The following is a 27,947-nucleotide window of genomic DNA, read 5'->3' as shown; positions in this document are numbered from 1 at the left end:
GTGCCTTAGGAAATGCTGTTGGTTATTAGATTTGGACTTGCTTCTTAAAATAATTCTTTGCTCTTTGCTTCTGGTTAACTCCACACGTCAGTCTAGACAGGATTTTGAAGCTGGAGAACTTTTTATTTTTATCTGCTATCTGTGCTTGACACATCCCTCTGTGCCCTAAAAGTATGGTTCCGTATCTGAGGCTGTCTGGAACACAGACTTGGGAAGAAAATCTACACCCTTAATAGTTTGTGCCAGTGAGCTTCCCACTAATCCTGGGGTCCCACCATCTTCAGCCCAGGTGCCTGATTAAAGATAAGAGCTCTGATCTTCTCTTCTGCTAACTTGCCACTTGGAAGCCACCACTTTCATCCAGAGCTCAGAAACAGTTTGCTGTCTCAACTTCTGCAAGCCTTTGGATTAAAGAATCCTCAGGTCGTCTCTGCAAAAGGCAGAGGAGAATTTTCTTATCCGAGCTGTAGTTCCCTCAGTCTCTGCTTAACTCATTTCGCATAAGTTCATCTCCTAGGATGTCACTGGAAGTAACAAAAAGAACCAGAGTATGACACTGCATGTTTCTGACTATTTACCCAGTGCTGCAGCTGCGGCTAGCACCGCTCTCAGCCCCGAGCACAATAGCAGACAACACTGATTCCAAATAATTTATTTGCCACCCTTCCCCGAAGAAGATGGTCAATAGATACAAAATATTCTCAACAGGGTCATCATCAGGGAAGTAAAAACCACAGGTTTAAATGGCTAGAATTGAAAAGACTGCCAATAGCAAGTTCTGAGAAGGGTGCAGAGGAGCTAGAATTTCCACACGTTGTCGGTGACAATGAAAATGGCACAGTCACATTGGAAAACTGGCCATTTCTTGTAATGTTAAATTTCCACCTACCATTCAGCCCAGCAACCCCATTCCACATTATTTATTTACAAAAAATAAAATGGGATCCACACAAAGACTTGTACTCACAAAGTTGTAGGGGCTTTGCCCACAAGTGCCAAAACCTGTCAACAATCCAGAGATCTATCAAGAGATGAGTAAGGAAAAAAATGGTGCATTTATGCCTTGGAATAGCATTCAGCAATGAAAAGGAATGAACGAGTGCTGCGTACAGTTTGGAATGACTGCAAAAATATGTTGACTTAGAGAAGCCACCCACAAAGGAGTATGTGCCGGATGATTCCATACATATGGAACTTGACAAATAAAGTTTAATCTGTAGTCACAACAAGCAGATGGTGGTTTTCTGAGGCCAGGAGTAGGAGGAGGTTATTTGGGATGGGGCACAAGGCTTCTTTTAGGACAATGAAAGTTTTCTATACTTCATTACAGTGGTAAGTACACAGGTGTATAAATTTGTTAAAACTCATCGTGATGTACAGTTCACCTCTTTTGTATGTCAGTTTGGCTTCAACTGATTTAAAAAAAAAATCACGGCTTTTCCATTTACTATTTGAAAGACCTCTTATTCCTGCTGTACCTCAGTTTATCTGTAAATTGGGGTAATATTAGTGACTAACCTAGAGAGGCTGTCAGAGTTAAGTGAGTTAGGGATTATAAAACCCTAAACACATTCTGGCACTTAGCGCCAGATGAACATAAGTCATTGCAAACCAGACTGCTGCACATAGAAGGCTCAGGGTGTTGAATTCCAGAGAACTTTCTGAGCTATATATTTTTTTAAGATTTATTCATGTATTTGAGAGAGAGCATGTGAGGGGAGGGAGGACAGAGGGAGAGGGAAAGAACCTAAGCAGACTCTGCACTGAGTGTGGAGCCTGACATGGGGCTTGATCTCAAGACCCTGAGATCATGACCTGAGCTGAAACTGAGAGTCCGACGCTTAACGGACTGAGCCACCCAGGTACCCCTGAGCTATAATTTTTTTTAGGAACCAGGTTTGAAAGTTGTTTATTCATTCTCTCTGGCTCCTGCATGGCCCCAGGTGTGTTTTTATGTATTTCCTGAGGCTTTGAGTAGCTTCCCTTTACATGGCTAAGGATGTTCCCCTATTTTGATGAGAGTATTTTTATCTACATGTGTTTTATAAAATGCTTATTCTACATCCCTTGAAATAATCACACATTTGTTTTCTTCAGTCTTTTAATGTGGTTTGTTACATTAGCTGACTTTCTTAGGTTAGTGGGTTTAGTTGCCAGCACACGTGGGCACTGATTTGTACATTATAAGATGTTTGCATTCATGCTTACAAGTGAAATTGGTCTTTGACTTTCTTCTCCCATCCGTATCTGTCTTTGCTATCAGTGTACTACTAGTGACAAAGGGAGTTTGGGTGTATTTCAGCTGTTTTCTACCATCTGTTTTTTGCATGAAATTGGGATTACCTGTTTTCTTTGTGATACAAATCGGCATTATCATGTGTTTCTTTCTTTTTTACTGGCATTTAAATGGGATTTGTGGTTAGGGTCAAGATAGCTATGTTTACTATCTTCTGTTTTGGTCACGGATTTCAATTAAATGTGGTAGGCACCATTATCAGCCTGTTACTAAACTATTTTATCCAAGTTTATTAAAGTGAAGCTACTTGCTTCGGGTCACACAGTTAGGAAACTCTGGAGCTAGATTTCAAACAGGCCTCTCTGGTTGTCAAGGCTGTCCATAGAGACTGCCGGGGTGGGGGGGGGTGGGGGGTGGGGGGGTTAAAGGCGGTTATTTCTGAGTGACGCAGTAACAGGTATTTTCTATATTAAGAGCTTTTTTTGTATTGCAGTTTTTGTATGAGCCTCTATTTTATAATGAAACAGAATAAAGTGTTCAAAAAATTAGAGACATCTAGGCAATTAATTCAGGATTGTGAAATTGAAAGTTGAAATGACATCGATTCCAAAATTATGCATGGAAAAAATACGGCAGAATTGTAATTTGGGTATAAAAATGCAATTATTTTGAAAATTTCATGGAATGATGTATATACACTTAGAAAAGTATTGATATTATACATATAATGAATACATACACTTATAATAAATAAAAATGGGATTTGGAATCAGATTTGGGTTACATCAGCAACTCACCAAATTTCTGATTTTAGGCTAATGAGTCCCTCTGAGACTCTGTTTTCTCCTGTGCAAACTAGAGAAGATAACACCTAATGAGCAAACGTGCTATCAGAGCAAAGTGAGAACTAGCACATCACGGCCCAAAACAGGGTAGCAGTTATGCAGCGGTACCCTTGATGTAGCTCTTAGTCCATTTCTTAGAAACAAAGTTATTCAAAATCTTACTTCCTTTTTGTCTTAGTGGCATTTATCTTACATGCAAGGTACATTCAGGCTCCTTCTGTTAACAATAGGAAGGATGGGAGCATGTTAAAGCTCCAGAATTCAAATATTTAGAATCACGTTCAGATGATGTCTTCGTTTTTTGTGTGAAATTATAATGGTGTAAGTTAGTGAGCAGTATTAAAAGAGTAACTGACTCTGTAAACTAGAACTCATTATATAATTCTCACTGATGTGTTAATGATCTCAGGTCGTGGAGTCATCACTGCGAAAGCTGGACTCTGATCCCACTGAAATAGAAGAATTTGTGGAACATTTTACTTTTTTGGATTCAGTGTCCTCAGAAATATTTGCCTTAGAGAAAGAGTACTCCACCGTCACTCAGCTGCACTCTGTCGTACGGTATTACCAGATCCAGATCCCAGAAGAGCAAAATGCCATATACAGAATTCTCCTTGGCAGGTTTAGTCAACTAAAAACTTCTCTGAAGCTAAGCAAAACAAATAAAGATGTGGCTCTTTCTAGATTCAGAGACAATTTGGAAGCACACATCACTGGTCTGCGAGTTGACCTCAGTAACTTAAAGGCCAAGGTCAGTATTTTATTCACTAAATATCAGCTGGATCTTCGTTTCACATAGGCCTAAGCATATAGGTGTTTGCTTTCTGGGGAGTCTTGGGTCAGTAATTTAATACAAATGTTGTTGACTTAGAATCCACAGACAGAATCTTGGCGGTTTGTGAGCCTCACTGGAAAGAGACATTGCGTGTCTTTTTCACTAACCTCTTACTGAAATGTAGCCTTTTCTTCAGTTACGAATGAACATAGACAATAAATAGCAGCAAGTGGTGGCTTTTTCCATACGATTCAACAGTGGGCCACAGGGCGCCCCCCACCCAAGGGGCCACAATGCCCCTGACATCCGTCTGAGCCTGGGTCTGGGCCCTGTGTAAGGAGCACTCCTGGGGAGCAGGCATGAAGTGAACCTCCAATGTTTGCTGAACCCCTCCCAAGTGTCAGTAACAGTCCTCGGTTCTTAACCTTTTTACCTGCCTGGAAAAAAAAATGAGATTTAGGAAGGTCAGCTAACCTGCTGGAGATCATACAGCAAGAGGCAGGGCTCCAGAAACCTCGCTCTGAGCCTCCTCACCGGCACCGCCATGCACTAGCACTCAGCGTGCGTTAGACACAGATGACTTACTGCAGTTACTGGGTTTCCGGTTCTCCAGCGACACAGACGATCTGCACCGCTTCGCACAAATACAGTGAAGATGAAACAAACTAGTCCTGAAAGCACTGGATGCGCACAACCCGTAAAACTGTACTAGAAATGTACACTCACAAAGTTCCGGGTGTGCACAAGTGCTGTTTGTTACAGTGTGTGAGATCGTGGACACCACCTGGAAAGGGAGTCTGTGTTGTGGTCAGTGTACTGCCATGCGCTGGGCAAGCACAGGGCAGTCCGGGGGTGTGGGGCTGGGACAGGAGAGAGTTTGTGCCCTTGTCACCAAGGGTTCAGAGGCCCTGCGGGCATCGAGAGCTGGGGCATCTCTGCAGAGCCATCCTGAGCTGGGCCTTTGTCCCTGCATCCCCAGCCCTCCCAGGGGCATGATCATGGGTGACTTTAGCTCTTTTTGGCCAAGGGCAGCTCCTGGGAAGGGACTCAGCTATGCCGAGTGAGCAGCTGTCGGTCAGTTCACGAACCAACCCTCGTCCTTCTCCTGGGCTTTGCCCAGTCAGCTTTCATTTCTGCCGATGATGTTTTTCACTTCTAAACCTTCCATTGGGTTCTTTTCTACATTTTACCATATTTCTTTGCTAAGACTTTGTTTTCCCACTGGTTTCAAGAACATTCATCATTTTTTGGTGGAGCTTTTTTTTTTTTTTTTTTTTTTTTGGTGGAGCATTTTTATCATACCTGCTTTAAGTCCTTTCTCAGGCCATTTTAAAATCTGTGTCATCGAGGCATTGGTGTTTGATGAATCTTATGTGAGTTGAGGTTTTCCTGATTTTTTAAATATGCTGAATAATTTTTTGTTACATATTTTGGATTCAATATTAGGCTGTAAGACTCTGTCTTATTTAAACTACGTGGAAGGTTGATATTTTTGGTTTAGAAGGCAGCTGACCTCGTCAGGTCCGCAGTCCCCGCCCACACTCTTCAGGCCGTGATCTCGTTGTCACTGTAGCTGTCACAGCCCAGGCAGGAGTGCCCAGATGCGTGTCCACTCCCCCCACCCCACCCCCCGCCCCGGTGCCCCTGCAACGCTCAGTCTCATTCTGGGGGGTGGTTGGTTAGCCAAGTCTCCAGGTCTCCGAGGTGCTGAACGGGAGCAGATCTGCGGGCATGCAGCTCCCAGGGGATGCAGTCGCTTGGTGGGGAGCTCACTTTCCGGAGTCCCTTGCTCTCTGTGATCATCTCAGAATTTTCCACATTCCTGGGTCTCCTCTTTTCAGTCCTCTGGTCAGGAAGCTGGGGCTGGTTGCTGTGCTCGGCTGGTCACTTCCATAACTGCACGCACCTCTGGGGCAAAGCAGCAGACAGAGCGAGCAGTCCACGGGTAGCCCCTCCCTGGAAGAGAGAACAGTTGTCCCTCCTGAGGTTTTCACTGCCACCAGCTGTCACACCCCCTTGGGATTGCCTGAGGGCTGGAGTGGGAGAGCCCAGAAGAGAAAGAGGCCTTCCACGTGCTATGTGAACATCCGAAGCCATCAGAGGAGAGCCGGGGCTGCACAGCTGTGAGGGCCACACGGATGACACGGAAAGAGAACTCAGTAGAGAACGGCTTGGCTTTGAACACAGCACGGAGCTCGAGGGCCGGGCACTGTGACAGGGTCGGTGCCCGACACTTTCCTGAGGGCAGACGTCAGGGTGAGGAGGCCTCCGGCCAAACCAGCTGCATGGGATGCTGGCTGGAGATAGGCCGGAGTAAAGCCAGTCCCGGCCCCGGGGCGCTGGATGGGCAGGGTCTGACCAGATGGGGCAGGGACAGGCTCGGGTTAGACAGACACCGGCCTTGACGCGGACGTGCACCGACGGGCCTGACTCCCCTGTGGTCCGGCAGAGAATCCCTGCCAGAACCTCTCCTGCCCAGCCGTGGGTTCTCCCAGAGCTCTCACGGCTTTGTGGCCCTGAAGCTCACGTCCAGGTTGCCCACATACCGAGATGAGGTCAGGGTCTGCTAGAAGGACACCGTGGTCAATTTAGCACTAATCTGGTGGCATTTCAGATGATCGTGGCATCCCTGGCCTGCCTTGTGCTCTTCACTTTCAGACCCCTCGGTTGCTGCACCCTGGGGAGAGCCAGGGTGGGGCGCGCATCCTCTGTCTCTGGACTTTGTGTACCTTTCACACAATTTCATCCATACCCCTCGTGGCGCACGGTCTCGAGTGGAACACTGCTGGTAGGACTGGCAAACTGTGACAGCACATAAGCTAGAAAGATCATTTCTCTGACTGTCTTCCACTGAGATAGCTCACTGACAAACATAAATAAATTTCAATGACTGGAAAACTCTTTTATGGGAGAAGCCTCAGGAAAACTTTATTATGTGTACACTATATGAGCATCCCTTTTACATAATCCGTAAGCTCTGTCCTTTTGTCACAAATACCGTTTATCAGTTTTATACGGCATGACCACACCACACAACACAATGTCACTTCCAATTCCACTGGTAGGATTTTTTAAAAAGAATAAGGTGATAAGATCCAAATTCATTTATTCTTTCAATAATTTTTTAATAAACACTGCTGCCTACATCTTACTGTACTATGTTCTGTGAGATGTTCAGAAATAAATGGACGAAACCATCCTTAATCCTGAGCAGTTTATAATTTAATAAGGGATAAATCAGGGCAAATTTAGGTCTTTGGAGGTTATTGTTGCAAATGTCCATGGTTTCATGTACAATAGTTAAACTCTGATACAAGGCAACATGTGACAAACACTATAAAAACAGAACAAAGGAGCACCTGGGGGGCTCAGTTGGTTAAGCGTCTGCCTTTGACTGAGGTCATGATCTCTGGGTTCTAGGATCGTGCCCCTGCTCAGGGGGAAGTCTGCTTCTCCCTCTCCTCCCTGCTTGTGCTCTCTCTCTCTCTCTCTCTGTCTCAAATGAGTAAACAAAGTCTCCAAAAAACAAAACAAAAAAAGAACAAAGTTACGGGGCACCTGGCTGTCTCAGTCATTTGAGCAGTGTGTGACTCTTGATCTCAGGGTTGTTGAGTTCATGCCCCATGTTGGGTGTAGAGATTACTTTAAAACATACGATCTTCCAAAAAAAAAAAAAAAAGTAGTACAAGGTTAAACAGGACTAGAAAAAGGAAATGATTTCTGCAGTTAGTACCATGTGCCGGAGGTCACATCCTTAAACTGCCACTTACCACTGGCTGATGTGACAACTGTAACTTTAGAACTTCCTTGAAAATTTGTGAAAAATATTGACTGTCTTTCAAGATTATTGTATGGATTTACTAAGTAAGGTAATGCATTACTTACCACAGAGCCCAAGCTAGAGAAGGAACATGACAAATTATTGGCATGATGGTAAAAATAATTAAAAGGAATCGTAATAAACACAAATCATTATAGATTAAGGACAGTCTCTCCAGGTGATGGCTACAAATAAGGGTTGTTAAAGCTTCGATTTTGGGCAGAAACGCTGTCAATAAACATGTGTAAGTCCTGACCATTATGATGTCTGACCCTGTCTTCCCATGGCGCCCTAGATAAGAACTCCCGTCCTGCTGTGCATGGGCACGCGCGTGGACACCGCCATGGAGATGATACGGGCATTCACAGAGGAGGCTACTGCCTTAGCGCTTAGGGCTAAAACCTACTGCAGCTACCAGAACCGCTTCGATGACACCCAGTCCCACATACGCTCCCTGAACATGGAGGAGATCACACAGCTTGTCCTGGGGGAGGTTTCGGACATTGAATACGACCTCACCTTGAGGAAGATCCTGTGGGAGGTCCAGGAGGAATGGAGAGCGCTCTTTTGGGAATGGAGGAGTAGTACTCTTCACAGTATTGATACAGAGTCGGTCCAGAGAAATGTTTCAAGATGGATACACAAAATCCTTGTCCTAGAAAAAGGTAAAAGTGTCTTTCTCAAGGTTCCCGCCTGTGATTATACCCAGAATAGCTTTCTGGGTCAGTAAGATCGTTGTCCTTGATCTTCTTTATTTACCTGTTGCCAAGGCCTGGCCTTAATGTCTGAAGAGGTAGTACAGAGCATAGGGGTAGGAATCATTCCCTGAAGTAATAAAGAGAGGAAGGAAAGCTTTGCAAAAAAAAAAAAAAAAAAGGTTAAGTACTTAAGAACAATGTTCTGTGTTCCCTGGGCAGAACCACCGAGGCTTCACTGGGCCGTGGCTCTTACTCGAGCCACACATGCTTTGGTGACAGAGCCCCACCTGCAGAGCACTCACCCAGATCCCCACTGTTTATACCAGCAGTTTGCTTTGGCTGATGGGGAAAAGAGCTAAAAGGTCATCTGGAGAGGTTTCCCTCCTGCTGATCCTCAAATGTGAAGCCTTGGTGACACAGACACGCTGTTTGTGTTTGGGCAATTCCGTGAGATCTGCCCTCTCCTCCACAAGGCCAGCGTCTCCTCTCACCGGGCCAGAGAGCGCTGGCTTTTGAAGCTCCTCCCTTCCCTTCACCTATATCTCAAGCTGTAATTTTCCTCTCCAGAAAAAATACTTGCATCTGCCTGTTTTTGAATTGTATTAGACATAGAACAATACCACAAAAAGCTCACCAAAGAGGAAAACGGGACAAACCACCCATAGCCTCACTGCTTCGACCTAACGCTCATTCTGTGCATCTTCTCTCAGGGCTTTGTCCTCTGTCTGTCTGAGAGGATGAGGTGTGGAGGGACAAGGAGACAGTACCTTCTTTTAGCCATAGTTTCCCAGGTAAAATCATGCTATTTGCCGAAACGTAGACTTAGAATAACAAAGTTATTCTTTTGTTCTTTTCTTTCACTGGGTCTCGAACAACGTTTTACAATTAACATGGTTTTCTAGAAGCCCCATCTGCACCAGGTGGCTGTTTAAGCAGAAGTTTAAGCACTTCCAGCGCTCTGGAGTCCCCAACTCTGGCTGCTTCTCAGCCTCCTCTCTTGGCCTTTAATGACTTGACATAAAAATGTTTTGAGGTTTGAAGTTTCAACTGCAGAGCTTGTGAGACCTGGACGACTGTGATCTATCAACACCAGAGGACAGACCAGTTTTGGTCTGTGGCATGAACTTTACCTACCTTTCCTATGTTTCAGTGTGAAATATTTTCTTTATGACATGGTAGTGACAGATTTCTGATATTCCTCCTTACTGAGCAGAATTTAAAAGCCCAAAACCTGTCACAGACTCTTGAGCGTATGTGAGTGTCTGTCTAGTCAGGAGAGACCTGGGCAACTCTGTGGTAGCTGGCTATCCCTACTATCAGATTTTGCAAGAAAACTTGGCTTCGATGGCCTTGTATTGTAATCACCAGTCCTGATAACTATTTCTCTTTTTTGATTCCATAGTTGACTCTTCTGGGAGGGTGATGTTAATAAAACTCGTTACCTTAATGCAGACTGAAAACTAAGAAACTAGAATTACACTAAATAGCAGGCATGTTTTCTGGTTTAAAAAAATACAATGAATGGACCCTAACTTTCTGCCCCATTGCTGTTTATAGGTTTACCTAAAAATGACATGGTAACCCATCTTAAGCAGTCAGTGATAGAATTTAAGCAAGAACTGCCTATCATCATGGCTCTTGGAAACCCCTGTCTCAAGCCAAGGCACTGGGAGACTCTCCAGGAGATTATTGGGAAGTCTGTTTCTCTTGACAAAAACTGTACAGTAGAGGATCTTCTAGCACTCAAGGTAAACAAATAGCATTTGAAAAAACGGTTGAAATACCAGAGGGGCCAATTTTAAGCAAGCAAGTAATAGGAATAAGAATTAGAAAAGGGAGCGGTTTTAGTGACTGGGAAGGTGGGGGCAGGCCGACGGGGGTCAGGTGGCCCAAGTCCCGTGGGGCTGCGGGTCTGGGTGCACCGTTTATTACACCATCGTCCTGGGGACTCGGATGTGGTGATTGTGCTTTTCACGCGTGACAAATGAAGCTGGTGTTTTATCATGGAAGTAAACGGCTGCTTCTTACAGAGAATCCAGGGACAGAAACACCCAAGCTGCTGTAGTCCCTTGGACATAAAATGAAAAATACATTAAGAGCATGTTAGGATAGCTCTCCCAAGAACTCGATACTACACTTGAAACCCACAGTTAGCAGCTCTTTGATTTGCCATCTAGGTGTTATCATAAAAATAGACTGCATGATTTTTCCCGCTAAGAGTTTGTCTGTTTTCAAACCTAGCTTTTACAGTAAGCTTCATTTATATTTCAGGATTCATGGTTAACAGTGTCTAATGTAATTAACTCTATTTTATAATTTCCCGCTAAATTATCTGTTATAATGAGGAAATGGGAAATTTTAAGGAATTTAAAAAGAAGAACTTTTAAAAAACAACTTTCGTTGATCTTTTAAAATTTGACTGCTGTTTATCTCAGGCTCTGGCCTCAGTCTTCCTCCTGAACTCACACATCCACTTTCCCATTTGGGTGTCTGCACTTACATGTCTCAGAGGAAGCTCATGGTTAGGGTTCTGCCTCTCAGATGCTCCTCTTCCTTTCTGTCGCCATCTCAGCTAATGGCACCTCTGTTGTTTTTCAGTCGCTTAGGCTAAATATCATGAAATAATCTTTAAATCTTCTTTTGCTCTCCCAGTCATCATCCCATCTAAATCTCTCAACCTTTCTTGGATTATTACCAGGCCTCCTGACTGATCTGTGTGCCAACAGTGGATTGAGCAAAATATCTATATTATTTCAGAACATGGACATCAACATTTATTCAGAACAGCATTCCAGAAATGTAGCACAGTCAAAATGACATTTTCCCAAAATTGACCCAAAGCCTTGGGTTGTTGGAGTTGTCCCTGGGCAGGTCAGGTAAAGGGTGAAGCCTGGCACACTGTCTAGCCGCGAGCAGTAAACAAGCGGGCAGACAGGCCTCGAGCAGATCAGCCTTCCTGGGGTTGGTGACTAGAGTAGCTCAGAGTGTTCCAGGGAGCTGTCCCTGTATTTCTAAGGTGAGTAGATAGTTTAAACAGGAATTTCCCTGTGGTTTTTGGAGGATCCAAATTAAGAGAATTCAGCATCTGAACAAAAATGAACAGGTCTTCAGCCTCTGAAGTACTGTAGTCAGGAGTCTGAAGGAAGCCTTCCTTCCTGCGGTGGATTGTTAAAGTGGGCCGAGGGCATAGCAGGCAATCAGCCGCCCATCTCACCCAAACCCAAAGAGTTCCGGGAAGGCTGATCACCTTATTTCTATTTGCCAACTTATCCGGTATAATAAGTGTACCTAGATGGACAAGATTTGGCACAGAAGCTCAGCCTTCATGTCCTAGAGCATGTGTGTCGTGGGGTGGACCCAGGGACGGCGGTCATAGTGTGTGCGTGTCGTGGGGCGGACCCAGGGACGACGATCATAGTGTGTGCGTATCGTGGGGTGGACCCAGGGACGGCGGTCATAGTGTGTGCGTGTCATGGGGCAGAAAGGCAGTCATAGTGTGTGCATGTCGTGGAGTGGACCCAGGGACAGCGGTCATAGTGTGTGCGTGTCGTGGGGCGGACCTAGGGACAGCGGTCATAGTGTGTGCGTTTCATGGGCAGAACCAGGGACGGCGGTCATGCTGCAGGAGTGCCCAGGACAGTCTGTGGCAGGAGTTCACTTGTGATCCTATCAGATGAATAAACGATGATGTTCAGTGACAGCCATTTCTGTCCAGTGTGTTAAGTAGGCTCTGTAAAGCCTGTGACATGAAAAGCATGTCCATATACCAAAGTAAATTAAGAGGAAGAGGTCAATAGTATGCATAAAGTGATCACTATCATTTCATGGTTGATCTTTTTCACTTTAGAAACCAGGTGCTCTATCGTAGAGGCAGATAATCAATTAGAGACATTAAGATTCATCTGAAACCTCTTAGGTATTACCGAGTTTGCTGGGAGATCTGACCATTTGTCAGTCAGGTCCCAAACTTTGACCATAAGGACTTCAAAGGGCTCAGTGCAGGTGGTTGAAATTTTGCTTTTCACATGATCAGTGTCTGTATTTAGTTATTAGCAATTTCGGAATGTGACCATTAAGTGAAAGTTCTTTCTTCAGCACAGAAACTTGATAGTCCTGTAGCTCCTCATCTGCCTTTGGATGAATACTCTGTATCAGAAGGCAAGCCTCCTTCTCACCCCGATAGTGGAGGCCATGAGGAGCTGACCGATCCCACCATTCCGACAGCATCTTTGGCAGAGGATGAACACTAGTCCCATTTGCTCAGAGTCCCCACTGAGCTGCATTACAGAACATAAGGATTAGGCACCACTCTTTAACCCCATGGAGTTGACATATGAAAACAGTGGTAGATTCTTCTTTCAGGGATAAAAGCAATTAGCCCAGCTAGTTAATTCCATGATGTGGGAATGAGAAGCCCTCTGAGTGTCTGTTTCAGTGGAGATCTTGTGTCAGGATCTTGGCCTCTGGAACTGACAGTCCATGCCCATTGGAAAGAAGGCCTGTCTGTACTCCACTAATGTGTTTTGAGAGCCATCTATCCTCATGGCCATAGGGCAAAGAAAGAGAAGCCATGGAAATCTTGGGTCCATTAGGATTACATCCTCTCAGATAATTGTATCTCGAGAATTATTGCAAAAAGTAAAAACGTGTCACAGAATGAAGGAGCAGTTGCCATTAGTCCAGAGAAAACAAAGCTTGGGGGGGCTAATGCCATCTGCCCGTGGGCAGAAGGTGCTGTCAGCTGTTCTTCCTATGGGCTACCGTTAGAGGAAACACACACGATGACTAGAAATTTCACTGAGTGTGCAGAACGTGAAATGGTTACAATGGATAAAGCCCACAAAGGGTCCTGTCATGCGGGTCAGGGTGCGTGATCTCCGGTCAGAGCATCACCGGCCTGGGACCAGGTCTCTAGGACCTGTGATGTGCATGTTCACGTAAGTCTTGTGTTGTAAATACATCAGGAGTCATTCGTCCGGTGAATATTAATGAGTGTTTTCATTTTAGATGTTTCAGTACGAAAATGAAATTAATGAAATCTCGGCCTCTGCCACTAATGAAGCTGCTCTTGAGAAAATGCTGTTTAAAATTATTGATCAGTGGAACACAACCCCGTTACACTTAGCTGTTCATCAATCAGAGACAATGTCCATCCTGATAATTTCATCCATAGACGACATATTAACTCAGTTAGAAGAGTCTCAAATCATACTTGCAACAGTTAAAGGATCTTCGTCTGTTGGGCCCATTCGGGTAAATATTGTGGCAAAGGGAAACTATTGTAATTGTTCACAGTTTTATTTACCACTTTAATTTTTTTACATTTCATAACCTTTTGAATTGTATAAATCATCCACATACTTACGTAGAAATGACAATGAATGTTAGTAGTTTAGATACTCGAAGTAACTTCTTATGGAAACATTAATTGTCCATGAAAAATTGTCATAAAGTTCCATTTGAGCAGATAAAATAAATTTAGATCACATAAGAATATTACCCTATAAACCATGACTTCCCAGCACTGCCACTGTGGCTAGAAAGATCCACAGTTTGAGCAGAACCCCTGCCTAGCCCACTGCCTGTGCTTCATTTTCATTGCCTGTGCTGCTGCTCCTAAGGGTTAAACCTAACCTGCGTGCCTGTGTGTCCCTGCAGTTACTGCTCGGGACAGTTGGGAACTGAAGCACAGGGCCAGCTGTGGGCTGGCCCACGTGGGCTGCCCACGTCCAATAGCATTGCCAAGAATCATTTAAACACTTCAGAAAACTCAAGAAGATATGTATACATATACAAAAACATAATAGTAAAGTTACCATAATTGATAGAGAGAGAGACATGTGCACCCATCAAATGGAATTCACATTATTTGCAAACACACAAGCATTTAGGGAAAATGTCAGTTAAGTGAACCTTAGACAGAAAAAACTCAATAAACTGCAAAAAAGGGATGAGCCAAATAGACTGTATTCTCTAACCACATGTATTAAAATAAAAAATAAACATCAGAGAAACAGCAAAAAAATAGATAACAGCAGAACTATCTCACACACACACACACACACACACACACAGACACGCAAGCACCCAGATTTCAAAACATCCATTGGAATATACAGGAAATATAATAAAAAATTTTTCATTAAAAATAAACAAAAGGAGAGGATTCTAAATCAAACCCTGTCACAACTGGCTTAGAGCCCCATGAAAAGGAAGGTTTAGAACACCAAATGCCTTCATTCAAAAGTCAAAATGAATGTAGTGAGTGCTGCATTGGGCGTGCTTCAAGAACAGCACACACACAGACTCCCGCATCCAGCAAGATCCAAGAAAGGGGCAGGCACACTGTCCTGCCTGAAATACCGGAAACAGAATGGAAGAAATAGATGGAACTGTGGTTTGCAGGACACTTGACCTCGGACTTTGAACGATGAGGACCCTTGAGAGATGGGAAACAAACAAGAAGAGCCCCATGGTTGCCCCAACCTGAGTGTGCAAGCCTCGGTTGGTGGGGAGGGAGCTCATCCAGCCACAGCCTGGCAGACCCCCTGATAGGAGGAGATGTGCTGAAAGTCCCAGGAGGCAGAGAGGCCAGAGCCCTCAGGGCAGAGTCCCAGGGAGGGCAGAACCCCAGAGAACTGTGGAAGCTCCCTTCTCAAGGACTCCACAGCCCCAAGCGCTGGCATGTGAACTCAAGGAAATTCCCTGAGACCAGGGGGATGACCAGTTGAGAGGCGCTGAGGGAACCATTTACACAGGGCTGGGAATAAGGCCCATGTCCATCAGCCGCAACAGGAAGACTGATTTGTGAGCATTATAGATGGAGCGCTTGAGAGGATCTTGCCACAGTAAACTAAATGCTGCTCTAACAGATCTTAGAAGCAAAACCGCAAGTGATAAAACTGTTTCTAAGTAATTTAACAACACTTAGAACAAAGTTCAAGAATATTTATAGGAATACAAAAAAAGGGGTGCCTGGGTGGCTCCATTGTTAAGTGTCTGCCTTTGGCTCAGGTCGTGATTTCAAGGTCCTGGGATCAAGTCCCACATTGGACTCCCTGCTCAGTGGGGAGTCTGCTTCTCTCTCTACCTCAAACCCCCGCTTGTGTGCACACTCTCTCTCAAATAAATATTTTTTAAAAAAGGAATGCAAAAATATCCAGTACCACACATGATAAAAATCACAGTATCTGGAATCCAACCAGCGTTGATCAGACATTCAAGGAAGCAAAAAAATAGAGTTTGTCATAAAGAGAAAATTTTACTGAAGAAAACTGATCTAGAACTGACACAGATGTCAGGATTAGACAAGGACAGTGAAACGATTATTTTTTTTTTAAGATTTTATTTATTTTTTGACAGCACAAGCAGGGGGAACAGCAGCGGGAGAGGGAGAAGCAGGCTTCCTGCCGAGCAGGGAGCCTGATGAGGGACTTGATCCCAGGACCCTGTGATCATGACCTGAGTGAAGGCAGATGCCCAATTGACTGAGCCACCTAGGCACCCCTGAAACAAGTATTTTAACTCTATGCCATATTTTTAAAAGTAAATACATGGAAGATAATATAGACCAAATATAAATATGAAGACCAAAGTCAAATTTCTACAGATGAAAACTATAATATCTGACATGAACTATACGCTAGATGAGACTGATGGCAGATTAGATATTGCAGAAGAGATTAGTGAATTTAAATAATTTTGAAAAGAAGAAAAAGGTGGAAAATCAACACTACCTGATTTTGAGACTTACCACCAGTTTTATATTGATTTAAAGATAAAGATAGAAAAATGGAACAGAATAGAGGGTACAGAAATAGACCCACATGTAGATGGACACCTGATTTTCAACAAAAGTTTAAAGACAATTCTGGAAAGAAATTAGTCTTTTTAGAAATGGAGCTGGCAAACTGGACAGCTGCATGCAAAACAAATTTTTAAAAACCCTTCACACTGTATCTTGTAGCATTATAAACTTTAACTCAAGAATGGATCGTAGGCCTGAATGCAAAACCTGAAACATCAGAAGAAATTTTTGAAACACTAAGAAAAAAAAAAAATCAGAAAATTTTTGTGACGTTGGGCTAGCCAGATTTTTCAGTATGACACCAGAAGAATGATCAACAGAAGGATTTCTGTTAAAAATTAAAAACTTGTGCCCTTCAAAAGACACTATTAAGGGGGAAAATATGAGCCAAGACTGGAAGGAAATATTTGCCCAGTGTGTATTTGGTAAAGGACTTGTTTCAAGAATATATAAAGAATTCTCAAAATCAAAAAACAATAAATAAATGGGCAAAAGATTGACGCAGACACTTCACCAAAGAAAGTATCTGGATGGAAAATAAACATACGAAAAGATGCTTCACTTCATTATCCATCGGAGGAAAGTTTGGAATCCCAGTGAGGTACCACTACACACCGTATGGAACGCCTGAAAAGACGGATCAGCCCCAGTGTTGGTGAGGAGGTAGCAGAACAGGGACCTCTCTCAATGTTACAGTCTCTTAAAAGGTTTCTTAAAAGTTAGAAGGACAGACCTACCACATGATGCCGGCATTCCACTCATAGGGATTTGCCCAAAACAAAGGAAAGCCTTTGTCTGTACTGACACCTGGATATTGATAGCAGCTTTGTTGGTAGTAGTGAAGGGCAGGAAGCAGCCCCGGTGCCACCTGCTGGATGACAAACGTATCACAGCATCTACACCGCGGGACACTACTCAGCGGTAAGAAACAAAAGAGTGACACAGGCTGCGACGTGAATGACTCTCAGAATAACTATGCTGAGTAAAAGACGTCAGACCAGGAAGAGTCCACACTGTATGGTTTCATTCATAGAAAGTTCTAGAAAATGCCAACTAGGCTTTGGTTTCAGCAGGTGATCAGTGGCTGCCTAGGGATGAAAATGGGCAGAGGCTAGAGGAAGGGGCTGTAGCAGGGCACAGGAAACCTTCCAAGGTAATAGATATATTCATGATCTTGGTTGTGGTGATTGCTTCACAGAAACAGATGTCAAAACATTAAATTGTGCATTTTTAAAAGTACCACCTTACTGTATGTCACTTATACCTTGATAAAGCTATTGAAACATAGAGTAGATTTTAAATAGGGAGACACATAGCAGGAAGGAGACCTAAATGGGCTATACATGGCTCCCTCTGAGGGGCCCAAGTTATGGGATGGCCAGTCTATTGGTTTGCAAGGATTTTAGGACTAATTGATTTTTAACCATTTTCCTCTTACTTTAATAAACATACAAGTTGGGAAAAGATGTTATATCCAACAGTGTTTGGTTTTTTTAATTAAAAGAATGAAGAAAACCTTTAAGTACTTTAAGTACTAATGCAAAACCTCTCTAAAACACAATTAGATTTAAAAAAAAGAAGTTGCAAAACACTGTGTACAGTATAGTTGCATTGATGTAAACATATTACATGTCCTTAAATACAAAAATATTTAAAGAAAGGACTGAAAGAATATACATACCAAAAAAATATTTGTTGAAAATAGAGCTACCCTGCAATCCAGCAATTGCACTACTGGGTATTTACCCAAAGATACAAATGTAGTGATCTGAAGGGGCACGTGCACCCCAATGTTTATAGCAGCGATGTCCACAATAGCCAAACTAGGGAAAGAACCTAGATGTCTGTCAACAGATGAATGGATAAAGAAGATGTGGCATATATACACAATGGAATACTATGCAGCCACAACAGAAATGAAATCTTGCCATTTACAACAATGTGGTTGGAACTAGAGGGTATTATACCAGATGAAATAAGAGAAAGACAATTACCATATGATCTTACTCATGTAGAATTTAAGAAATAAAACAGGATCATAGGGGAAGAGAGGAAAAAATAAAACAAGATGAAATCAGAGAGGGAGACAAGCCATAAGAGACTCTTAAGCATAGGAAACAAACTGAGGTTGCTGGAGGCGGGGGATGGAGTAACAACTGGGTGATAGACACTAAGGAGGGCATGTGATGTAATGAGCACTGGGTGTTACATAAGACTGATAAATCACTGACCTCTACCTATGAAACTAATAAAACATTATATGTTAATTAATTGAATTTGTTTTAAAAAATAAAATAATGCATATGTTAAAAATATTTGTATGTTATATAATAAAATAGAAAATTGCATGAACAGAACATCTCAAATGTCTCCCAAAACTAAATATTATAATTAGATTTACATTTATTTATCCTACCCTCTATAATACAGTGTATGTCAGTGACTGATAATCAGTTTAGACGTCAGCATTTTTACTAAAATATGTAGTATATTTTACTAAATGAATCTTTAGACTTTATGTATGTGTTCATCTTTCAGGATCTTGTGGATGAGTGGGATCAGAACTTGACTCTCTTCTCTCACACTCTTGAGGAATGGATGAATTGTCAAAAAAATTGGCTTTATCTTGAACCAATCTTTCATTCTGTAGAAATACAAAGGTAAAAAAAAAGCCTTAAACAGGTTAAAAAAATGTATGGTGGGTATTTATTGCCTATAATCCCTGAGAAGTCATTTCTTCAATAAATGCTCTAAAATAATCCACCTTTGGGCACAGGAGTATAATCTGAATTTTTTTTCATGAAAGATTACAAGCATAATTTTTTTTAAAAGTCCTGTTTCTCAGTTATTGGTATAAAACTGTTAAGGACTGGGAAAGGAGTGTCAGGTCACTGTAATCCCTAAACCACAATACTCTGTGTCTATTTAGTTCTAGAATATTAGTGTGGTTTTGATATGAATAATAAATGTGCTTTTAGTAACATTCATACATGAATGGTAGTTTCTTACTTTGGACCATGTGAAAGAACAGATGTCCTAGATAGTTGGTGAAAAGTGTCCCTTTTCTTTTTATTCAAAGCATTCAATTCATTGGTCTCTCTTTAAAGTGGTCTCTTTTTAAAATTTTTTAAATTTATTTTAAGCGTAACAGTATTCATTGTTTTTGCACCACACCCAGTGCTCCATGCAATCCATGCCCTCTCCAATACCACCTGGTTCCCCCAACCTCCCACCCCCCGCCCCTTCAAAACCCTCAGATTGTTTTTCAGAGTCCATAGTCTCTCATTCACCTCCCCTTCCAATTTCCCTCAACTCCCTTCTCTTTAACTCCCCTTGTAAAGTGGTCTTAAGAGTGTGTGAGTTGTGACACATGTTTTATCTGGACAGAATTTGAAGTGTTAACCATATATCACACAAACTAGTCTAGGAGCCGTTCTCATATAAGGTAGGAAGTCCTAGAGTGTGTATTTGTAAGGTGTATTAGAGCAGATAATAGGAGACCTTGAATATCGGTTAAGTGTTATAAATTTTATTTTAGGGGCAAAGGGGAGCCATGAGAGGCTCACAAAAGAAAACTGTTAAGATGCGAGCACTACTTTGCAGGGTTCAGATTATACTCCTGTGTCCAAAGGTGGATTATTTTAGAAAGTTTATTGAAGAAATGACTCCCAGAGGTGAAACCACATATCTAAGGAATGTATCCTTTGTGGTTATAACAACTTACTGCCTTAAACTTAAAACTTCAGCATTACTCTTTCCTAAAGATTTATTAATTGATGGAAAGATAAGACCCTTAGTACCCAATGTCACCAAGTTGTTCTTCACGGATTCGTGAGAGAGAAAAGGGGATTCTCAATAAAGGGTTGCTGGAGTCCGTACAAGAGTGCTAAGAAAAGAAGACACGAGTTTATAATGGACTTGCCTTTGACCAGTGGAGAAGGATGGGGGGGGGGGATCCTGCTACCAGGGGGGAGTGTAAAAAAGAGGAAGAGGAAGAGAGATTCGTTAGGAAGGAGACTTGTTTAAAGAGAATGTGTGAAAGAAGAGGATGCTATCCGTTCCCTCCCACCATGCTCCCTGTGAGGTCACACCAGAGCCTCCTGAGAGTGTTGGGAGGGTGCCCAACAGGGGGGAGATTGAAGCTCCTCGCTAGCAGGATTTTTACTGTGCTGAAGACTGTTTTAGGCCCATCGCCCAGAATGGGGACTGGGATAATGGTGGGGCTGGGGGCAGAGAGGGAAGGTGGCTCATGGAAGAACTTGACATGCATTGCCGTGGGGTTTGGGGCATTAGAAACTAGGACTTGCCTCTTCTCTGGCGAGCTCTGAAGCAGCTTTTAGTAGCAGAGCAGAGAAGTACAAGAGCACACAGGCGGACCACTGGTTCTCAACCACAGGTGCTGTTGTCCTCTGGGGGACATTAGGCAGTTCTCATGCCAAAAATGGCTTCTTCAAGAAGATCAGTACCCTCTTCTCAAGAAGCTCTCTCCAGATCCCATTTCCTCTAGAATTTTAGTAACCTTTGTTTTATTACATTTCCCAGGACTCAGGTCACTTTTACTTATGTAGAACTTGTGTATCCCTATTTTACACCTCTCACTGAGTATAGTCTTGTTAAATGATGGACGCACGTCTGATTTATCCTAGTATTGCCTACCATACACATCACCATACATAATAAACACTCCAAAATATCTTCAACTAATGATGAGCAAAAATAAAACGTTACAACATTTTAAAAATTGAACAATAATCTGTGGAAATTGCATTTAGATTACAGATTTTAATTATGGTACCTTCAAAAGATAAAATTATCTCTAATTTTCTTTCTAAAGGCAGCTGCCAGCAGAAGCAAAACTCTTCTCTCATGTGATTTCCATGTGGAGAGAAATAATGTTAAAAATACAAAACAAACTGGATGCTTTGCAAATAACCACCTCTTCAGGTGTCCTTGAGATTCTGCAAAATTGCAATGCAAGTCTGGACTATATAATGAAAAGTCTGGAGGTAAAACCGTAACTGTCTTTAAAGTGGAGAATCATTTAATCTTCGAAAGGGAATGTAATGGACAACAGAAACACTTTGGTGCAGATTTTCTTTCCTCTGGCTGTCAACAATATTTCCAACTCTTGCCAACTATAGGGTTAATGAAAATACTACCAAAACAAACAAACAAACAAAAAGTGCAGGCACCAATCTAAATGGCCTTAGACAAAATAACAATTTTTTTAAGTGCCTGGGTTTCCTTATCTTTAAACTGGGAATAATGGTAGTGCCTACCTGGGGGGGGCTTTGTGCTAAATGAGGTAATGCACTTAGAGCACAAGAACTGATACAAGGAAAGTACCAAGTGAAGGCTAATTATTCACATTAGCACTATGGTTGTTACAAAACTGACAAAATCTGCAGAAATTGAAATAGATTAGTTTGATGATTTTATATTCTTCTAAATCTGGTATGGTTAACATAAAGTGTTAGGTTAGTTTCTGGGATACCATGTAATAATTCAACAGTTCTGTCATTATTTGGTGCTGATCAAGGCCCCTTCACCTATTTCCCCCTTCCCCACCACCCCCCTGTAACCTGCAGTGTGTTCTCTGTAGTTATGAGTCTGTTTTCTTGGTTTGTCTATTTTTTCCCCTTTGCTCATTTTTTTTGTTTCTTAAATCACACATAAGAGTGAAATCATATGGTATTTGTCTTTCTCTGACTGACTGACTTGATTTTTACATTATACCCTCTAAATCCACCCATGTTGCTGTCAATGGCAAGATTTCATTTTTCTTTATGACCGAGTAGCATTCATTGTATATACACACCACATCTTCTTTATCCATTCCTCATGTGAACACTTGGGTTGCTTCCATAATCTATTGCAAACAATACTTCAGTAAACATAGGGGTGCATATATCTTTTTGAATGAGTGTTTTTTGTATTTTTTGGTAAATACCCTGTAGTGGAATTACTGATCATATGGTAGTTCTTTCAGTTTTTCAGGGGCCCTCCATATTGTTGTCCACAGTGGCTTCACCAATCTGCATTCCCACCAACAGTGCATGACGGTTACTTCTTTCCCCACATCCTCACCAACACTTGTTGTTTCTTGTGTTTTGGATTTTAGCCATTCTGACAGGTGGGAGGTAGTATTTTGTGATTTTGATTTGCCTTTCCCTGGTGATGAGTGATGTTAGGCATCTTCTCATGTATCTATTGACCATCTGCCTGTCTTCTTTGGAGAAATGTCTGTTCATGTCTCCTGCCTGTTTTTTGATTGGATTATTTGAGGGTTGGTATTGAGATAAATAAATTCTTTATGTGTTTTGGATGCTAACCTTTATCAGATATGTTATTTTCAAATATCTTCTCCTATTCAGTAGGTTTTTGTTTGGTTTTGTTGATGTTTCCTTTGCTCTGCAGAAGCTTTTTATTTTTATGTAATCCCACTTATTTATTTTTGCTTTTGTTTCCCCTGACTCAGGAGACATATCTAAAAAGAAACTAGTATGGCTAATGTTGGAGACATTACTGCCTATGCTGTCTTCTAGGATTTTTATGGGTTTAGGTTTTCACATCTAGGTCTTTAATCCATTTTTAGTTTATTTTTTATGTATGGTGTAAGAAAGTAGTTTCATTCTTTTGCATGTTGCTGTCCAGTTTTCCCAACACCATTTGTTAAAGCAACCGTCTTTTTCCCATTGCATATTCTTGCCTCATTTGTCAAAGATTAATTCCCCATATAACTGTGGGTTTATTTCTGGGCTCTATTCAGTTGTATTGATCTATGCGTCTTATTTTTTAGAGAGAGTGAGCCTGAGTGGCAAGGGGGGGCAGAAGGAGAGTGAGAATCCCCAATAGGCTCCACACAGCATGGGGCCTGACATAGGGCTCAGTTTCATGACCCTGAGATCATGAGCTGAGCCAAAATCAAGAGTTCGACACCTATCTGAATGAGCCACCCAGGCACCCCTCTATGTGTCTATTTTTGTATCAGTGCCATATTGTTTTGATTACTATTGATATGTAATATATCTTGAAATCTCAGACTGTGATGCCTCCAGCTTTGTTCTTCTTCTTCAAGATTTCTTTGGCTTTTGGGGTTCTTTTGCGGTTCCATACAAATTTTAGGATTGTTTGTTCTCATTCTGTGAAAAATGCTGTGGTATTTTGATAGGAATTGCATTAATGTGTAGATTGCTTTGAGTAGTATAAATATTTTAACAGTATTTGTTCTTCCTGTCCATGAGCATCTTTCCATTTGTTCATGTCATCTTAAATTTCTTTCATCAGTGTTTTATAGTTTCTAGTCAGAGTACAGGTCTTTCAACTGCTTTGTTAAGTTTATTACTAGATACTTTATTATTTTTGGTGCTTTTGTAAATGGGACTGTATTCTTAATTTCTCTTTCTGATCCTTCATTCTTAGTGTGTAGAAATACAATGGATTTCTGTATGTTGATTTTACATACTGTAACCATACTGAATTCATTTATCAGTTCTAGTGCTTTTTATGTATAATATCATGTTATTCTGCAAATATCCTTACCAATTTGGATACCTGATATTCCTTTTTTCCTGTCTGATTGCTGTGGCTAGGACTTCCCATACTATGTTGAATAAAAGTGGTGAGAGTAGACATCCCTGTCTTGTTTGGCTGTAGAGGAAAAGTTCTCAGTTTTTCTGCATTTAGGATGATATTAGCTGTGAGTTTTTCATATATGGCCTTTATTATGTTGAAGTATGAGGGTCTTTATCAGGGATGGATGTTGTACTTTGTCAAATGATTTTTTGTGTGTTTCTTGATAGGACCATATGGTTTTATCCCTTCTCTTATGAGGTGATGTATCATGTTGAGTGATTTGCAAATATTGAAGCACAGATGCATCCTGGGAATAAATCCCACTTGATCATGGCAAATGATTTTTTTTAATGTATTGTTGGATTCAGTTTGCTAATACTTTGTTGAGGTTTTTTGCATCTATGTTCATCAGAGATATTGACCTACAATACTCTGCCTCTCTAGTATATTTCTGTGGTTTCGGTATCAAGGTTATGCTGCCTAGCCTCATAGCATGAATTTAGAAGTTTTCATTCCTCTTCAGTTTTTTAGAATAGTTTGAAAAATATGTATTAACTCTTCTTTAAATGTTTGGTAGAATTTGCCTGTGAAGCCATCTGATCATGGACTTTCAGTTTTGGGGAGTTTTTTGATTACTGATTCAATTTCATTGCTGATAGTCTGATCAAAGTTTCTATTTCTTCTTGATTCAGTTTTGGGAGGTTATAAGTTTCAAGGAATTTATATGTTTCTCCTAGATTGTCCCACTTGTTAAGCATGTAGTTTTTCATAATATTCTCTTATCATCCTTTGTATTTCTGTGATGTCAGTTGTTATTTCTACTCTTTCATCTCTGATTTTGTTTATTTGAGCCCCCCCTTTTTTTATATGAATCTGGCTAAACATTTATCGATTTTGTTGATCTTTTCAAAGAACCAGCTCCTGGTTTCCTTGATCTGTACTATTGTGGGTTTTTTATTTGTTTGTTTGTTTTTAGTTTCTGTTCTGTTTATTTCTGCTTTAACCTTTATTATTTCCTTCCTTCTACTAGTTTTGAGTTTTATTTGTTCTTCTTCTTCTAGTTCCTTTAGGTGTAAGGTTAAGTTGTTTGATATTTTTCTTTGTTGAGGTAGACCTGTATTGCTATAAACTTCCTCTTAGAACCACTTTTGCTTCATTGCAAAGACTTTGGACCATTGTGTTTTCATTTTCATTTGTCTCCATGTATTTTTTTTATTTTGTGTTGATTTCTTAATTGTTCAGTAGCAGGTTATTTAGCCTCCATGTTATCTGTGCTCTTTTCAGATTTTTTCATGTGGTTGATTTCTAGTTTTGTACCACTGTGGTCAGAAAAGATACATCGTATGACTTTGATTTTGCTAATTTGTTGAAACTTGTTTTGTGGCCTAATATGTGACCTATTCTAGAGAATATTCCATGTGCACTTGAAAAGAATGTGTATTCTGCTGTTTTAGGACGGAATGTTGTGAATGTATCTGTTAGATCCATGTGGTCCAATATGTCATTCAAAGCCACTGTTTCCTTATTGACTTTCCATTTGGATGATCCATTCACTGATCTAAGTGGGGAGTTAAAGTCCCCTAGTATTATTGTATTACTATCAATTATTTCCTTTATGTTTGTTATGAGCTGCTTTACGTATTTGGGTGCTCCTATGTTGGATGCATAAATATTTACAATTGTTATATCTTCTTGTAGGATTGTCCCCTTTATATAGTATCCTTCTTTGTCCCTTATTACAGTCTTTGTTTTAAAGTTGATTTCATCCAGTATAAGTATTGCTACCCCAGATTTCTTTTCACTTTCACTTGCATGAAATGTTTTTCTCTCTTTTCGTGTTCTGTCTGCAGATGTTTTTTGGTCTGAAATTAGTCTCTTGTAGACAGCATATTGGTGGGTCTTGCTTTTTATCCATTTTATCCATAGTCAACCTCTGTCTTTTGATTGGAATGTTTAATCCATTTACATTTAGAGTAATTTTTTAAAGATTTTATTTATTTATTTGACAGAGATAGACACAGCGAGAAAGGGAACATAAGCAGGGGGAATGGGAGAAGGAGAAGTAGGCTTCCAGCCGAGCAGGGGGCCTGATGTGGGGCTCCATCCCAGGACCCTGGGATCATGACCTGAGCCATAGGCAGACACTTAAGGACTGAGCCACCCATGCACCCCAGAGTAATTATTGATAAGTATGTACTTACTGCCATTTTGTTGCTCATTTTATGGTTGTTTTTGTAGTTCTCTGTTCTTTCTCCTCTCTCTTCTCTCAGTTTGCTGGCATTCTTTAGTGATATACTTAGATTCTTTTCTGTTTATTTTTCACATATGTATTACCAGTTTTGGATTTGTGGTTACCATTGGGTTTGTATATAATGTCTTGTGCATATAGCAGTCTATATCAAGTTGATGGTTGCTTAAGTTTGAACTCATTCTAAAAGCACTAAATTTTTACTCCTCCCCATGTCTTAAGTATATGGTGTCATACTTTACATCCTTTCATGTTGTGAGTCCCTTGACTGATTTTTATATATATACTTATTTTTAATGCTTTTGGGGTCCCTACTTTTCTTATTCCTACTTACTATGGTCTTTCCTTTCCATTCAAAGCGTCCCTATTGAAGAGAGGAAAAAATGAAACAAGATGAAATCAGAGAGGAAGACAAACCATAAGTGACTCTTAAGCATAGGAAACATTCTGAGGGTTGCTGGATGGAGGGGTAGAGGGATAGGGTAACTGGATGATGGAAATTAAAGAGGGCATGTGATATAATGAGACTGTTGAATCACTAACCTCTACCTCTGAAGCCAGTAATATATGTTAATTGAATTTAAATGAAAATAAATAATTTTTTAAAAGAACAAAGAAAACAAAGAGTCCCCTTTAATATTTCAAGGAGGGCTGTTTTGGTGGTCCTGAACTCCTTTAACTTTTGTTTGTCTGAGAAACTCTTTATCGCTTCTTCTGTTCTGAATGAGCGCCTTGCTGGATAGACTATTCTTGGCTGCAGGTTTCTCCTTTCAGCACTTTTAATATATCATGCTGTTCCCTTCTGGCCTGCAAAGTTTCTGCTGAAAAATCAGCTGATGCCTTATGGGTTTCCCTTATATGCAAATCTTTACTTTTGTTGCATCTAAAATTCTCTCTTGATCACCGTTTTTTGCCATTTTCATTATGAGTTTTGGTACAGATCTCCTTGGGTTGATTTTGTTGGGGGCTCTCTATGCCTCCTGGATCTGGATTTCTGTTTCCTTCCCCAGATTCAGGAAGTTCTCCACTATCATTTCTTCAAATAAATATTCCCTCCTTTTTCTCTCTCTTCTCCTTCTGGGACCCCTTTAAAGTAAGAGTTATTATGTTCGACAGTGTTCCTGGGTTCTCTTAACCTGTTCTCATTTTTTATTATTTTTTCTTTCGCAGGTCCAGCTTGATTGCTTTTGATTAAGTGCCTTCCAGGTCACTGATCTGTTCTTCTGCCTCCTCTATCTATTTATACCCTCTGGTGTACTTTTAATTTCAGTTATTGAGTTCTTCATCTCGGATTGGTTCTTTTTTGTTTTCTACCTTTGTTGAGGGTCTCACTGAGATCTCCTCTTTTCTCGAGTCCAGTGAATATCTTTAGGATGGTTTCTTTTATTCTCTGTCAGGCTTGTTACTCATCTCCATTTTGCTTAGGCCTATTGCTGTGATTTTGTTCCGCTCTTTCATTTGGGGCATATTCCTCTGTCTCCTCTTTCTGACTCTGGGTCTATTTCTCTCCCACACTTGATGGTAGTGGCTTTATGAAGAAGAGGGCCTTCAGGGCCCTGCTGTGCAGTGTCTCCTGGCCCCCAGAGCCTGGTACTTCAGGGCGTCTGGCCTGGGTGTTGTATGCACCTTGCTGTTGTGGCAGAGCTGTGTTTGCCTTCAGTCCTCCTGCGATGGCTCTCTGCCTGTTGTGGGCAGAGTCTGGTCCCTGTGGCATTAGTGGGCCAGTCAAGGGCTGCCCTGGGCTTGAGTTGAGTCAGACCAGGTGTTTACTAGAGATGAAGTAGTCCCAAACTGCTTCATCAACCAGGGGACAACCTCTGTTGTCCCCTGAGCTTTTGGTGGTGGGCAGGGCCTGCAGTCAGACCAGCTGCCCACCCCCAGCCCACTGCTGGGGTCACAGACTGGCCTGTGGTTCTCCTCCCTCTCCCTGTAGAGGGGCTGCT

General features: G+C 41.5%; 1 protein-coding gene across 1 annotated transcript in view; it reads left to right on the top strand.

Moving 5' to 3' along the window:
• LOC111150822 (dynein axonemal heavy chain 14) overlaps window positions 1-27,947 on the top strand; it is a 319,964-nt gene that overhangs the window by 71,410 nt on the left and 220,607 nt on the right. The window contains exons 17-22 of the mRNA XM_022508439.1: window positions 3,491-3,832; window positions 7,972-8,341; window positions 9,932-10,122; window positions 13,382-13,627; window positions 18,720-18,841; window positions 21,016-21,187. Of these exons, the coding sequence (XP_022364147.1) occupies window positions 3,491-3,832; window positions 7,972-8,341; window positions 9,932-10,122; window positions 13,382-13,627; window positions 18,720-18,841; window positions 21,016-21,187 (1,443 nt within the window). The remainder of the gene's footprint in view (window positions 1-3,490; window positions 3,833-7,971; window positions 8,342-9,931; window positions 10,123-13,381; window positions 13,628-18,719; window positions 18,842-21,015; window positions 21,188-27,947) is intronic.

Source organism: Enhydra lutris, unplaced genomic scaffold (genome assembly GCF_002288905.1).
Source record: "Enhydra lutris kenyoni isolate GAN:26980312 unplaced genomic scaffold, ASM228890v2 scaffoldscaffold24, whole genome shotgun sequence".
Classification (NCBI taxonomy): domain Eukaryota; kingdom Metazoa; phylum Chordata; class Mammalia; order Carnivora; family Mustelidae; genus Enhydra; species Enhydra lutris.
This window is presented reverse-complemented; position numbering and strand designations above follow the sequence as displayed.